The 16,389-nt window shown below is 37.0% G+C and overlaps 2 protein-coding genes across 2 annotated transcripts; both read left to right on the top strand.

The window, feature by feature from the left end:
* Positions 1–1,568: 1,568 nt before the first annotated feature.
* Positions 1,569–8,287, top strand: LOC143592663 (long chain acyl-CoA synthetase 8-like). The gene is made up of 14 exons (XM_077072533.1): positions 1,569–1,672; positions 1,705–1,769; positions 2,648–3,210; positions 3,279–3,359; positions 3,435–3,695; positions 3,818–3,949; positions 4,794–4,967; positions 5,033–5,262; positions 6,081–6,198; positions 6,286–6,417; positions 6,503–6,637; positions 6,719–6,925; positions 7,796–7,973; positions 8,181–8,287. The coding sequence occupies exons 3-13, from the start codon at positions 2,683–2,685 to the stop codon at positions 7,958–7,960; spliced, it is 2,163 nt and encodes a 720-aa protein (XP_076928648.1). The 5' UTR covers positions 1,569–1,672; positions 1,705–1,769; positions 2,648–2,682; the 3' UTR covers positions 7,961–7,973; positions 8,181–8,287.
* A 1,680-nt stretch (positions 8,288–9,967) lies between these two features.
* Positions 9,968–11,260, top strand: LOC143592666 (protein SAWADEE HOMEODOMAIN HOMOLOG 2-like). The gene is made up of 2 exons (XM_077072536.1): positions 9,968–10,354; positions 10,971–11,260. The coding sequence occupies exons 1-2, from the start codon at positions 10,034–10,036 to the stop codon at positions 11,211–11,213; spliced, it is 564 nt and encodes a 187-aa protein (XP_076928651.1). The 5' UTR covers positions 9,968–10,033; the 3' UTR covers positions 11,214–11,260.
* Positions 11,261–16,389: the final 5,129 nt, after the last annotated feature.

The raw sequence follows: 16,389 nt of genomic DNA, 5'->3' as shown, positions 1-16,389 counted from the left end.
AGGTTAACCAAACAAGACAAATGAATGGTAATGATCCATTTCATTCCCTTGTTCATTTCATTCCTTCTCCCATTCCATTCCCCCTTCATTCTATTACCTCCAACCAAACATACCCTTAGTGTGTTTATATGACATAGGTTTAATTTCTGCCTCCTCATCATTTAGTTTCGGCGACACATGGTGATGATGAGAGACTAGACAAGTAGGTGACGTATACTTAAACTGGGCAGGTTTTGGTGACATAGAGTGGTGATTTTAAGCATGAGCATGTTATGATTGATGCTTATAATATGAAATAAATATATGAATCATGTTCGGTTAAACTATTAACCCACAATATGTAAATTCATCAACACGTCTGCTCTTATGGGTTCACTTGCATATCTTCTTATTCTCTTGTAAATATATCTTATTTAATTGATTTTTATGGATGGCAGTTCCCAAGTAAAATTTTAATCACAAACCCGTTACTTTTCGTTATCTTCTCTATTTTTAAATATCCTTTTCACGATATACTATTTTTTATTAAAAAAAGGGGAAAAAGAAAAGTCCACCACCCGAAGCAATGAGTGAGTTCCACGATATGCTATAGAGTGCGCTTGCAGGCAATAGTGCCACTTGGGCCATGCATCATGCATGTCAGATTACAACATATTTAATTTAATATTTAAAAAATTAAGTAAAATAGATTAAAAACTTTCAGATTATCACATTTAAAAACTTGGAGCAGTTAGCTCAAGATGAAAAGATAACTAAAACAACATGGTAATAATTACTTTTTAATAGTCATTTATATCACTGTGATTTAGTATCATTTTTATTTCACCGTCAGAATAAAACTCATCACATATGAGAAAACCGTCTGGTCCAACTTAAATTTGTTTTATTAACACATACGAGATTTGAACTCAAGATCAATATTTTTTAAATTAAAGTCTTTTGGTAACTCACTTCAATCACTTGGTTTGATGAACAATGGTACGGTAATAACTTTTTAATAAAATGAAATTGACTATACACAAAACAAATTTCATGCTTAAGTTTATTTAGAATGATTATGATGTGGTTCCAACAATTAATCGTTGGCCAAAGAAAATAGACGAGAATCCAGATTAGAAATTTAGAGAGATAACCATAATATTAATTCATATTTTCATTCCTAATCAAAACAAATGTTAACAAGCTATAAATAACCTTACATAGTAACCGCTCACTACTTAACAACTACCCACTACTAACATTAAACAAACAACTACTTTAGTTAATTAAATAGCATGGAAACCCATGATCTGTGACATGGGAGTTGTACGAGATTGGTACATAATAGATTAGATTTCTAAACATAAATAACTTTTATCTATTTTATAAAAAGTATGTCATAAAATCAAACATTTATTTCTACTTCTATTTAATTCAATATACAATACAATTTCTTAATAGTATTGATGATACACTGTGCGTACACGAAGCATCTAACTTCAAGTCTTCAACCCAGTACACGGAACGTTTATACTAAATATTAAATTATTAATTAATTAAACATATACATAAAAAGTAATACTCCGTAATAAATAAGAGGCAAGTTTCTCGAAAGGATCAGACACACACTGTCTTACCGGTGATATTAAACAACTTCTATTTATACCTTAATCCATTTCCAAGCAATATATATATATATATATATATATATATATATATTCCAATTCCATGGTTTTCTCTGCCCAGAAATAGTAACTCACCGGAAATAACAATTTCATTCTCCTCGAAAGGTCTGTTCCCAATTTGCTCTAATTCTAATTATTATTTATTTCTATCTCGATTTGACTGATTCTGTTCATAATGATTACAACTTGTGTTGATCTTATTCTTCTGTAAATCTGTTATGATTAGCTTGTGTATTATGATCCGTAGACCTAATTTCCTAGGGTTTATATTGATCACCGACTGATTTTATCATTCTCAAGCGTATTGCGTAAGGTTTACGCATGCAGCTGATCATTCAGCTCATGTTTCCATTGATATTGTTACGAAATTTATTATTCAGGTTCGTAGATGAGTGTTTGTGGTTTCGGAACCCTTGGCCTGTGATTGTGATGATGTGTGGTGGATCACCGACCTAATTGTTTACTAATTGCTTATTATATATTTACTTCTCATATCAGTTGATTCTGCACTTGTTGATTTCGTAATATAAGTTTATTAGCAGATCATTCTGTTACTTGAATGCATATAGTTTCTCTATTGTGTTTGCTTTTCAACTTTCATACATATAATATTCGTTGATTTTTCATATTATAGATGAATGGTTGTGGTTGCTAGAACTCTGGGTATGTGATTGTGATGATGCTTGATAGATCACATGCCTAAATGTTTTCTAAATTTGTATTTACTTCTTGTATGAGTTGATTCTGCACGTTTTGAGGTAGCAGTTCTTGCCGTTAATGAATGCCTGTAGTTTTCTTGGGTTATTGTCTGAAATCATGATGGATGTATGGTTCTTATTCTGTAATATTAGTTGATTACAGTTTTATCTGTTATTGAGGGCATATAGATTCTCTGTTTCATTTACTTTTCAACTTTCATACGTATAAGTTGTTTGGAACTTTGGATCATGATCTGAAATCTACAACTATTGGTTTATTTGTAGTGGTAATACGGTTTTGACGATTTGGATTGCATATAATGGCTGATTCGGAGGGAGTTGAGCAGATTGATGTTGAGGGTTCTTTGTCCACCTTCATGGAAGACAGATCTTATGGTGCTGTAATTGCAGTTCTTGTAGCCATTGCGGTACCATTGGTTCTTTCTTCAATGTTCATGGGGAAGAAGAAGGTGAAACAAAGAGGTGTTCCAGTTGAAGTTGGTGGTGAACCAGGTTTTGCTATGCGAAATGTCAGATCAAAGAAGTTAGTTGATGTCCCATGGGAAGGGGCTACAACCATGGCTGCACTGTTTGAACAATCTTGTAAGAAACATTCACAGCTTCGGTTTCTTGGAACCAGAAAACTGATAGATAGAAGCTTTGTTAGTGGTAGTGATGGGAGAAAGTTTGAGAAACTAGAGCTTGGTGATTATCAATGGCAGACATTTGGCCAAGTCTTTGAGCGTGTTTGCAACTTTGCATCTGGACTTATTCATCTTGGTCATGACCCTGAAACTCGAATAGCTATTTTTTCTGATACACGTGCAGAATGGTTAATTGCATTTGAGGTAAATGATGAATTATTGTTATAATTTTGTATATATGAATATTAATTACAAGTGAACCATGGTTTCAGGGGTGTTTTCGTCAGAATATTACTGTAGTGACCATATATGCATCTTTGGGTGATGATGCACTAATTCACTCGCTTAACGAGGTGGGAACACATTTTTGGTTTCACTGCATCTATTGTGAATTCTTTTGATGGAATAATAATAATATTTTTTTGCAGACGAAAGTAACGACCTTGATCTGTGATGCCAAGCTACTGAAAAAAGTGGCTACTGTTGCTTCGAGTCTGGAAACTGTGAAAAATGTTATTTACTTTGAAAGTGATAACACTGAAGCTTTGAGTAATATTGGTGATTGGAAAATTTCTTCATTTTCTGAAGTTGAGAAAACGGGACAGAATAATCCAGTTAATGCTAGACTACCTATTAAGAAAGATGTTGCAGTCATTATGTATACAAGTGGCAGCACGGGTTTACCAAAGGTTTGATTGTGCCCTTATGTCTTACATGGTTGTTAAGAACTTACAAGTTAATATTATGTGAGTAGTGATAAAATAAAAGGGTTTGATAATTGATTACCTTATATGCTGTGTTGATTTTCTAGGGGGTGATGATGACTCATGGGAATGTAGTAGCAACTGCTGCTGCTGTTATGACTGTTATCCCAGGAATTGGGCCAAATGATGTCTACTTGGCATATTTACCATTGGCTCATATATTTGAATTGGCCGCGGAGGTAAAATTATGGATAAATTCTTATTATATATGATAAGATGCAAGAAAATGAAACCGTGTTCGTCTGATTAACTTTAACCAATCAAAAGATCGAGCACGAATTATTAAATGGACGAAGTTTTATTGTTCATGTTCGTTTGTTATCATTTACAAACATAAACGAACAAACATAACTGAACATAGATAATTATAGATGAACGGACCTAACTTAGCCAAAACCAATTAAAAGTAAAGGTGAACAACAATTTCTTGTTCCTAAAAAGTTATTAAAAGTAGACTAATGAACAAACAAGAGTTACAGTACATGTGTTCATACATGTCTTCATGTTCGTTCATTTAACTAATGAACAAAAGTTCTGTTCATGAACGTTTGTTTACTAAATAACTGAACTTCCCACCGAATGGTCCGCTGAATGTTTGGTTCGTTACATGCTTAGCGCAAAATATAAATCAACTTACAGTTCATCACTGATTTTGTCAACCAATCTCATTTTACTTCTTTTTACTAGTAAAATGCTGATATGGCAACATATAAAAAGGCTTATGTTGAAAAAAGAAACTAAAAAAAGAAGAATTTGTCCTCAAGTTTGAAAAATGATACGTTTTGGACTTTATAATATATATATTATAAGATGCCGTGTCAGCAGTTTTTAAAAAATCAGCAAAAAGTGATCTGTTACTGTTTGATCAGGTCACTTGGGGCTAAGACTGATAATAAAATGTAACCTGGATTCTAAAATCATGAAAAATATTCAAAGTTTTTCTTATTTTGTGTCTTTTGTCCTATTATGTATACCACTCGTAATTGTTTTTTAATTATTTTAACGAAATGTGTTGGTGTGCAGACTGTGATGATAACTGCAGGTAGTTCAATCGGTTACGGGTCAGCATTGACTTTGACCGACACTTCAAATAAAATTAAAAAAGGAACTATGGGAGATGCTTCGGCTTTAAAACCAACTTTAATGGCAGCGGTTCCCGCTATTCTAGATCGCGTTCGAGACGGAGTAGTAAAAAAGGTACGTAATATAAAGTAAATTATATTCTCACTTTACTAGTGTTTTATATAATTTCAATCTTTTAGGTTGAGGAAAAAGGAGGTTTGACCACTAAACTTTTCAATGCTGCCTACAAAAGACGGTTGCTAGCAATTGATGGAAGTTGGTTAGGGGCATGGGGATTAGAGAAGTTATTATGGGATGCTGTTGTTTTTAAGAAAATAAAATCTGTTCTTGGTGGGAAAATTCGTTTTATGCTATGTGGCGGTGCTCCTTTAGCTCCTGATACACAACGATTTATTAACGTCTGTGTGGGGTAAATATTTATTTGTTATCTAAACTGACAGTTTTTAGAATTAGTGTCTAGTAATGAACTCTATGAATGAAATGAGTTTTAAATTGATTTTCTTATATCATATATAAAGGCTAGTCATATCTATAGTTTCTACATTATTTAATAAAATTTGTTAAATTTTTTCTGTACAAATTAATTAATTAAGTAAAACTTAATTAGGCTTGTGAATGAACAGATCATGTTCATGTTCGTTTGTTTAACTTTGACCGAACAAACGGTAGAACACGAATGATTAAAATAATGGGTTTCTTGTTTTTGTTTGTTCATTAAGATAATGAACATGTTCACGCTCGTTTATTTTCGTTCGTTAGCAGTATAAACGAACGGTTCACGAACCAACAAACTGAACACAGATGAACGAAAATAAATGAGCTAAAACCAGTTAAATTTAACATGAAGAATAATGTGTTGGACCTAGAAAGTTGTTAAAACTTGACTAAGTTGTAATGGGTCAAAAAATTTTAAATGAATATATTAATAAACGTAAAGAACAAACTAAAACAAACGTATACTAATGAACATAAATGAACTAACATAAATTAATTTAAATGAATGAACGAGGCATGTGTTCGTGTTTGTTCGTTTAAACCAAATGAACGGAATTTTTTGTTAATGATTGTTTGTTTATTAAATAAAAGAACATAAATGAACTTCCCGGCTTCCCGCCGAACGCTTCATGAACTCTTAACTGAACGTGTGGTTTGTTTACAAGACAAACTTATTAATTCCTCAATTGGAATAATAACTATAGTTATCTTGAAAAACTAATTACTTTTTAGGGCTCCAATTGGTCAAGGTTATGGGTTGACCGAAACCTGTGCTGGAGCTGCTTTCTCTGAGGCAGATGATAATTCTGTTGGCCGTGTTGGTCCACCTCTTCCTTGTGTCTATATTAAGGTATAATAATTAAAAAAATCAATAAAACTTTTTATACGATTACAGCTTCTTTTAAATTATTGCTTTTTTTTTTTAATCTGATTGCAGCTTGTTTCATGGGATGAAGGCGGGTACTTAACATCTGACAAGCCAATGCCACGTGGCGAGGTTGTAGTCGGTGGCTATAGTGTAACTGCTGGTTACTTCAACAATGAGGAAAAAACTAATGAGGTTTTCAAGGTTTGTATTTCATGATTTTCATTACATTATTCATGCTGACTTTGAATCATAAGTTTTATTTTTCATGTTGACATTTTGTTTGCAGGTTGATGAAAGTGGTATGCGTTGGTTCTACACTGGGGACATTGGTAGGTTTCACCCCGATGGATGCCTAGAAATAATTGATAGAAAAAAGGATATTGTAAAACTCCAACATGGAGAGTACATTTCCTTAGGGAAGGTATGTTTAAACTTATTATTATATTATTATTATTATTATTATTATTATTATTATTATTATTATTAATGTGCTTTATTATAGGTTGAGGCAGCACTTGCATCTAGCAAGTATGTAGAAAATGTAATGTTGCATGCAGACCCCTTCCACAGTTACTGTGTTGCGCTAGTAGTCCCTGCACGTCAAGTTCTTGAGCAGTGGGCCCAAAGTGCGGGTATTACTTACAAAGATTATGCTGACTTGTGTGGTAAAAAAGAAACTGTCTCTGAGGTTCAGCAATCTCTTGCCAAGGTTTGTTTGAAGTTGCATTTTTAACCTTGCGTGTCATAATGCCCACTTGTTTAGTGTTTTTTGTGTCCATTGCTGAACGAATAGTTGATACAGCCAACAACTGTTATCCTTTCCTCTATTTTGAAAAATGGGTTAATTTGGTAACCTGATCATGTGATGACTAGTTTGTTGCTTATGTGTGAGTTTTCCTGATGACATGGTTATCACAAAAGTACCATACTAGTCAATTTTAAAATAGTAATTACCAAACTAACCCATTTTCTAATAAGGCTTGCCATGTCATCTTTTTTACCAGCTAAGTTGCCAAACTAGTCCTGTTAGAAAAAGATTTTACTACGACACAAGCTTTCCTAAGCTCGAGTTTTGCTCGTTTAGCTTAACAGAGCTCAGGCTCGAGTTAAACTCGTTTCTAGCTCTATATTCAAAGCTTGAGTTCAGCTCGATAGAAAATTTTCAAGCTTGATCTCGTACCATTTATTAATCTTATTTGCATATAAAGTTATTTTTATATACACTTATAGTTATACTTTTATACATATAATATATTATTTACTTATCAAATACAAGTTACTATATATATAAAAATAACAGTCTCATTTAAGCTTCATTTAAGCTTGCGAGCCTAGCAGAGTTTAGTATATGAAGCTAGGGCTCCTCTATTTAACGGGCTTATTTTTAGGTTCAACCTCGTTTAAGCTCAGATTGATCCGAGCTTTTAGCGAGCTGTTCTCGAGTAGCTTGTGAGTGGCTCGGTTCATTTACATTCTTAGAAAACTCTTATCCACTTTCACTGAAATCGGTTTAGCCTCTCACTTTTTTTTTAGTGATTGATCGAGTCCTTTTTTGTATGTAAACAAATTTATAATGCAGTCAGGGAAAGATGCAAAGTTGGACAAGTTTGAGCTACCTGCAAAGATAAAGCTGATGCCTGAACCATGGACTCCTGAATCAGGATTAGTAACTGCTGCTCTCAAGTTAAAGAGAGAACAACTCAAGGCCAAATTTAAGGATGATTTGCAAATGTTATATGGCTAAAAACCCGTGTCTTTTCTGATGGGGATCCGGTCCATTGTCGGCCCGGCCCAACTGTTTATTTATTTATAAATATAGTTGTTAGGGTTTCTTGTTTTTTTTTATATTGAATTTGAATTATAAGAACTTTGTTCTTGAACCTTTGGTTCGATTTTATCGTCTTTGATTAATCATGAGTCTCTCGAGCCATTGATCGCTTCCGAAATTGCATCATTTTCCTTTTCCTTTTCTTTTATTGTGTTGTAGTTAGGATCAAGATTCGTTGACGCTTGAATATGTTTTCGGTTTCTGGTTATTGCATATATTGTAACGACAGGATTAATGTGTTTGCTTGCTAGTTTTTACTCAATCCGTTTTTCTAATAAGTTGTTTAGAATGCTAAATTCCGGGTTAATTGTTTTGTTAGCCAGTTGTTTAATCTTTATACGTTAAGTTGTTTTTTAGTATTTTAGAACATGTGATATTTGTAAAAGTAGTAAAAAAAATCATGATAAGAATAGTCGTGTACAAAGAAAGCTTGGATATCATGTAGGTGTGTTCATCCGAATTTTGGTTTCCTTGCTTTGTATACTATTCCAGTCAAAAGTGAAAACCGAATCAAACCGATTTCAAATTTAATAAACTGAAATTGAAAACCGAATTCTATATCGGTTCAGTTTCAGTTCTAAAATTGAGAGGTCTAACAATAACATGAGAGTTTGTTGGTTTGGATTTTGGATTCTTGTGAGTTGTCACGCAAAATATTTCAATTAAATAAACGGGCATTGTTTATTTTTTTTAACACAAGTTACAGGTACATAAGGCTATGCATAATGGACTACGTATATGGGCGACGAGGGCGAGAACACTGTCCTCTGGGCGATAAGAGGGGCGGGATGACGGGTTTTTGTCGCCGTCGAGGTTTGAGAAAATATTGTTATTGTTGTGTGATATATATATATATATATAAAGGATAAGATACAAAAATTGATTATCGTACATTTTGTACGCGAGGCTATGGAACGTTTGCTTACAGTTAGCGATCTGGGGTTCTCCGATCAGAGTATCGAGCAACAACGACGACGAGCCGGTCTTCGTCCACCATTGCTCCCATCGATTCCGTCCACCTTCACTATAATCGTTCAGCAATCCGTCACCATCCAACGATTCTGTCCACCGTCCACCATCCAATGATTCCGTCCACCGTCACTATCTTCCCCCGTCACGACTTGTTCACAGGTCAGTTGATAAAATTGACCAATTGAAATTGAAATTATTGAACTAATTGATCAATTAAACTTTGAAATTGGTCCAATTAATCATCAATTTGAAGTTTCAATTGATCAATTTTGAGTATTGAGTGATGGGTTTTAACTGGCCGTTTAAAGTTTTAAGCCTGAACGTGGCTGAACGTTTAAAGATGAGAATTTGGCTTGAACGTTTAAAGTTTTTTGCCTAAACTTTTAAGTTATTTTGCCTGTATGTTTAAAGGTTAACCTTGAACGTTTAAAGGGTGTGAATTTAGCTTGAACTTCTAAACCTTGTTTTAGAATTTCTAAACCTTTTTGTTAGAACTTCTAAAGTTTTGGTTTTGAACGTGGTTGAACGTTTAAAAGTGTTCGTTTTTATTAGAACGTTTAAATGTACAATGTCTTCAGTTTTGTTTAACATCCAAAATAAGTTGCAACTGTAAAATTGAAGGCTCAAATTTGTATGATTAGGCGAAAAAATGAAGAACAAACGGCAATCATTTGTTTAATTGTAAAAAAAAATTGACCAATTGTGTTAGAAGTTTATTCGCAGGTAACGAACATTTTTAGGTTTAGATAACTCAATTTAGTTTGATGTCATTTTGTAGATTAGTTTGATATGGATCGATGATTGAATTATATTGACGGATGGACGCTCGATGAATCAATTAATGAATTAGATCGTCGAATTAGATTTAGGTTATTTACGATTTTGCCATCACGTAAAAATTAAATCGACGTTTATAAAGCTCGCATACCTAATGTATTATAACTGATCCCAATACGACTGCATGTTCTAAACCAAACCAAACCAAACCAAACCAAACGACGCCACCTTGAACCATCAATGGCGGTTTCCGGCGTGAACTACGATCTCGAATTCCGGTGCAATGCAGACGATGCGTGGTACACCTGCGCCGTAGTTCTCGAACACGGAAACCAGTTCCGTGTCAAGTTCAAGGACTTCCTTCAGACCTACTTCGACGAGGTTTTCACCGTCACCGATTTCAACACTCACGGTGAGATCGAACAACTCATCCGCAAGTTCCGTCCAATATCTAAGCCGGTGGAGGATAATGAGTGTTCTAGACTCACTGAAGGCGTTACCGTCAACGCATTATACAGACGCCAGGAAGATGCTCGATATTTTGACGCCGTTGTTGATGCTGTGTATATCTTATCTTCTCTTCATTTTAGGGCTTTTTAAAAATATAATAATAATAATAATAATAATAATAATAATTCTCATAAGTGTCCCAAATTTAGACCACGGGAATCCACTCTATGTTCATCCAATAATAGAACAGTGTTTTACATAACTTAATTTATTAGAGAATATAATAGGAACTAATTAATATCTGCTACCCAAATTTAGACTTCAGTAGCCCACCCTGTGTTGTAGAACTCGCTAGGAGGTAATAGGTCGAAAAAGAGACCGTTAGATTGGTCAAGTTGGTGTAAGTTTGAACTAATGTTATCTTTTTTTTGCGTGCTAAAAAAAGGTACAGACTAAACATTAATAGATATTAATCGCCTTGGAATTTTATATGTAAATTTTCAAAATTAACAAGTGTAATTTTACAATGCTTCAAAGATTTTGACCAATTTAAATGATTTGGCCCGATATGTGCCAACTTTGACTGACCACTGATTTCTTGGTCCGATTAGGTGAATCTATTGCATACTGATTAGCGATTAATCACCGATATATTGGTGACTAGTCGCAAATTTTACGACATTGATTTAAGTAATCGGTATTCTTCCACTTTTGTTCATAATAATAGGTGCAGTATAAAGAGCATACACCTGACAAGTGTGTATGCTCTTATCTACTATGCTGGCAGCATGGACCTGGTGAGGGGACTATAACAGCGGCATCGATTGAGGACATATGTTTCATAATAGATGGTGATATTCATCCCAAAGTTTCTGAATTCACAGACCTTGTCAAACAAAAACTCAAAGGGACCTCTGTTCAGTCGCAGGCAAGTTTTTCAGTTTTCTTAGTTTGTGATTTCTGGTGTTAATCTGTAATTGGTTGTGGATTTATAGGTGCTTGACAGTATTGGAATTGGTTCTCTTGTCGAATCCTCTGCAGGTTTTGTAATTTAACAAAAGATCGTTTTAGATGATAATGACTTCAGAACTTGTTTTTAATTTGTGTTTTTCATTGATAGGGATGGAAAGATTCTGCCATGAATTAAGTGATCAAGGATAAATATATGAGAGGTGCGGAAATGATTGACCGTCATCATTATATTTTATTGGAAAACGTGGATAAAGATCTATGCCCATTGTTAATGAAGGAGTTCATACGCGAGCATACTTCAATCACTGCACAAACATGTGTTTTTCCAAGTTTGTTTATCATGGTGGATAGTAGCACAAAGTTGAAGAGAATTTTTGACTTTGTAAACGATCCAAATCACTTAATCACTTCTTTCTCCGGAAGGTAAGCAATTTAACAGTAGTGTTGTATAATTCAGTTTATGATTCGAATTTATTAAGGCTATTATGGAAGTTGACATTAATTGTTAAGAGTTTTTTGTATATATTATTGTGGTCCTTTAGGTTTATTAAATGAAGTTATTTTATTCGTTGTAGGCCATGGATAATAGCGGAAGAAAATCTTAGAAGTGGAACATTCAACACAAGCCTGCAGAGTTTGCAGCCTAAGTATAAGGTAAATGTGTTCTCTCTTAAATCGAATTGGGTTACAAGAATGGTTTTGGGCAAGTTTGGGCCTATGGACCATTTGTATCTCTATTTCAGTTACAGTAGTTTCTCTTAATAAATTGTTGATCTTTGACCTCCTGATCCCAGAACTACAGTACACAGAATGAGCTGAACGTTGTGCGGTTAGGAACAGAAGAATACAGAAAGTCTAAACAGCTAAAAGATTTATATTTGGTATTTCGTAATCATATACAAGGGCTCATGCAAAGGCTGGCTATAGAAGAGAAGAAGAACGAGGATCAATTTAGTGTCTGCAAGTTGTAAAAATGCAATCTCTATTGGCAGGTAAACAATGATCAAACTTTTATTTTTAACCATGTTATCTGTTATTTTAAGTCGTAAGTTTGACATGCTTAAAAATGTGGCTCTTAATTGTTGCCCTTGACCCGACCCGATCCAACCGACAATTGTAGCTAGTTTTTGGTTCTACACTTGGAAACACATGTGAGATCATAAATGATATACAAGCTATGAATGCCTTTTTTCCCCTTACAAATAACAGAATATGTAAATTAAAGAAATCATTGTGTATTGCAGGTGGATTTCATATTTTGGTGTTGGATATGAATGGAAGATGGAAAAGGCAACCCATATAGTTTTGTAAATGATCATATGCTATTTGGCAACTATTATACCTGACCTAATGGACCAAACAACTTAACTTTAATATAATTTGTGGTTGAAATTAGGCTGTGCCATTACTGGTTTGTTTGAAAACTAAAGGTATAATTGAAGAACGGTTTAGAATGGGTGGAAGCATATACTTTCTTTACCACCTATTGGTGGTTACAGGCCTTACCAGTGCCCCAGCCATCACCATTTGCACCGCCTCCTACGCCACATATTGGTTCTTGTTAGACGTCACTAGAGCCAGTGTCATCACCTATGCGCGCCTACCCTCCACCTCGTGACTCATCATTGTCAATAGTGGTCAAAAAAGTAAAAACAAATATGATGGTTTTTTTTAGCTTTTTGAAGTTTCTTTAATGTATACTTTTAGTTGCGTTAGATTCAAACCTGTCAAAAACCCGTTTGATATCTATCAAATAACAGTAATCAATGATATTTAAGGGGTGTTTGGGATTCCTTATTTTACTTTCTTATAACTTTTCATTAAGTTTATAAGTTACAAAAGTGTAACTCATGAAACTTTTTCTCTCACAATATAAGCAATCCCAAATACCTTATTACTTCTTAAAAAGTTTATAAGTTATAAGTTAATGAAAATAAGCAATCCTAAACACCTCCTTATCCGTCATTCTAAATGTTGCCAAAGTACACGTAGTGTAGTGAGCTAGTGGCCGGCTAAGACCTAAATGTTTTCCCTACCCAAAAATGGTGTCATGTGCCACAGAGGCATATTCATCATTCCCCTTTCATTCATACACATTAAAAACACCAAGAATGCATACTTAAAGTATATTAAAATAATTAAAAAGTAAATCACAGTATAAAATTAGGATGGCGGGAACCATTCCGAACCATGATATTTGGGGCTAGGGATGAGCAAATAGCATTGATATCGAAATGAGTATTTTGTTATTGGTTTTAAATTTTAAAAAAATTTAGAATTGGGAAACTTGGGATTTGAAGAGGTAGGTCCCAGCAGAGCCCAGTTGAACCCGCAAGACTCACCTTGAAGAGGGACGTCTGCGCAAAGACCAACTGGTTCCGCAGGACCCACCATGCTCAGAGAGATGAAGACCTTACGCGCATACGCCAGCTGTTCCCGCAGGAAAAGCCTCCCAATGGTGAAGTACCCCGCCTGTTCCCGCAGCTGCGGATACAAGCCATCAGCGGAGACTACCCGCACTAATAGTAAGGCTACACGCACAAGGCACTAACTCTCAATAATTCAGTAATGTCACCTGAAGAAGGAATGAGCAAGGCGGGAATACTCCCGCCCAAATGAGCCAGTCCGTACGCTTCTGGAGGATCTTTTGTACTATACCTGCCAAGGTATTGACAAAATAGACAAGATCTGACCAAAGCAGCCCATCACAGGGTGACAGCTCACTGACAACAGTACGACGAGGAGCACGCTCTAGTACAAAATGTCACTATCAGCCGCTGCCTACTCACCAACCCTCATCGTGGCACGTACGTAGCCTGCAGTTGGTGGAAAAGGAATAGTACACAGCCGGCCATGTCACTATCAGCCGCTACCTACCCACCAACCACCAGCACGGCACGTGCGTAGCTCACAGTTGGTAGAAAAGGAATATTATACAGCTGGCTGTACCTGCTTGGAAACCTACCTTAGGCTATAAATACTCCAACACCTTGGAACGGTATCATCATCCTATCTTATACCATCACATATCTTATCTGCTCTAGCTATTTCTCTTAATATACATTTATATTCAGAGCAATCTAGTCTGATTCTCACGCCGGAGGGTGGTCACAAGGAGGTACCCCCCCTTCTCAGTGACGAGCTCACGGTGTCTGTTTTGCAGGTCAATAGAAGAATAACCATCTTTGCCGGACCTAACCCTCGTGGGAAACATCTACTTGACCCTAAGATTATCCGTAATCTGCCGGGGTAACTTAGTGTTTCTTCATTGGCGCCATCCGTGCATAAAAGCTAGAACTAATTTTCTCAGTTTTTACAAAACCTCTGGAAAGATGGTTAAGGTTACTCCGGTGCCAAGGCCAACGAGTGACCAAGAAACCCCGGTAACCACAACCCCAGCTACTGGGGGGAACACCGGCGAGTACACAATTTTTACGAACACTACCCCGGTTACCCAAGCCGGGGCAAGTGCAGTAAACAATCCTTCACTGGGATTTACCGACACCCAGTTTGAGAGACAACAGACGAGGCTCCCTCGCCAAACACTTGATCAAGTTAAAGCGTGGGCGGAAGCACGTCAGAAGGAATTCCAAGCTGAGTTGGATGAACGCTTACGTTCACTCCAACAGGCTGACGAGTTCGCAAACACTCGACAACAGCTCAACATGAGCAATGAGTGCGAGTACTTGGATGATGATTGGGAGGAGTCCGACAGTGACGCAAACCCTCGTCATAGGGCGAAAGGGAAGCGCAAGGAAACGGACTTCCAACCAAGAAGGAATTTCGGAGAAACCTTCAAACCAAGGAACGCGGGGGGAAACCCACGTGACTTCTCCAAAACCTTTAGACCAACTGTTGCAAATGCGGGAACGTCCAAGTTTGCAAGGGACATTGCGGAAGCAATCGCCCCGAAGAGTGCCAAACAGATGTCCAACATCGGCACTTATGATGGTATATCCGACCCAGATGATCACTTGAACAGATTCATAGCGGGGGCAACCGTCAGCAACTGGACGGAACCCACGTGGTGTTATATGTTCCAGATTACGCTGGTTGGAGCGGCCAGGGCGTGGTTTGATCGTTTACCGGTCCACCACATCTATGATTGGGCGGACTTCCAACACAAGTTCAGCCAACACTTCAGCCAACAGAGGAAATATACTGAAGAGCAGTGGACGATCCTCAACTGCGTTAGAGAAGAGGATGAATCTTTACTAGACTTCATCACTCGCTTCAACTCGAAAAAGCTGAGTCTGGGCACCATAAGCGAAGATCTTGTTCGCGCCGCTTTCATCCAAGGCGCCGAATACCCAGAGCTTATCCGCACGTTGACGGGTAAAGACGGCATGCCATCCACATGGGATGCCATCATGACGGCGGCCAAGCGCTTTGCCGAAACGGAGAAGCAACTGGGTAGGGATCTTCCCCAGAGTACAAACCTCTACACGCAGAGGACTAGAGAAAACAACGTCCGGACCGCCCGGCAAAACAAAAGGAGGAAGCTAGGTATTTGGCAGTCAAGGGTAAACTTTGACACCTCATCCAGCTCTCGCCCTCTAGTAGGCGGAAGGGATAACACGCACCCATCAAGCCGAAACCCCCGGTGGACGCCACTCACCAAAAGCGTCACGGAGATATTTGCCACCGAAAAACTCCCATGGCTAAAAGCTCCAATGGTCCGGCAGCGACATAACGCGGATCAGAGCAAATCCTGTGACTTCCACGGGACAAAGGGTCACACCACTGAGGAGTGTATATCCTTGAGGGATATTGTTGAAACATTCGTCAAGGATGGAAAACTTACACACCTTGTGGCATCAATCAAGAAGGGAGGGGAGAATGATAACCGATACAAAAGCAACGGACGAAAGCCCGTTAACATCAGCATCCACATGGTTCATAGTAACGTCAGAGGAAGAAAAAGACGAACGACAGAACCATGCGCGTGGAAGGAAGCTGAGGTGCGCTTCCCGCGAGTGCCAGGAGGACCCAGCAAAGAAGGCCCTATCGTCATCAAAAGCCAGCTGGGGCACTACATCACTTCCCGCACTCTTGCTGACAACGGCGCCTCGTCAACCGTTATGTACAGGCAGTTCTTCGACAAGCTAGACGACGAAGACAAGGAACGCCTGGAAACGGTCTACGCCTCGATGGAAGGGTTCGACGGCAGCACA

This window comes from Bidens hawaiensis, unplaced genomic scaffold, assembly GCF_021521415.1.
Source record: "Bidens hawaiensis isolate Kalapana, Puna unplaced genomic scaffold, B.hawaiensis_p1.1 tig00041138_1, whole genome shotgun sequence".
Classification (NCBI taxonomy): domain Eukaryota; kingdom Viridiplantae; phylum Streptophyta; class Magnoliopsida; order Asterales; family Asteraceae; genus Bidens; species Bidens hawaiensis.
This window is presented reverse-complemented; position numbering and strand designations above follow the sequence as displayed.

Bases quoted from the DNA above. Each gene is read 5' to 3' on its own strand.
- LOC143592666 (XM_077072536.1), top strand. From the start codon at position 10,034: ATGGCGGTTTCCGGCGTGAACTACGATCTCGAATTCCGGTGCAATGCA. The intron at 10,355-10,970 runs GTGTATATCTTA...TCATAATAATAG, and splicing joins TTGACGCCGTTGTTGATGCT to GTGCAGTATAAAGAGCATAC.
- LOC143592663 (XM_077072533.1), top strand. From the start codon at position 2,683: ATGGCTGATTCGGAGGGAGTTGAGCAGATTGATGTTGAGGGTTCTTTG. The intron at 4,968-5,032 runs GTACGTAATATA...TCAATCTTTTAG, and splicing joins GAGACGGAGTAGTAAAAAAG to GTTGAGGAAAAAGGAGGTTT. The intron at 5,263-6,080 runs GTAAATATTTAT...ATTACTTTTTAG, and splicing joins TTTATTAACGTCTGTGTGGG to GGCTCCAATTGGTCAAGGTT.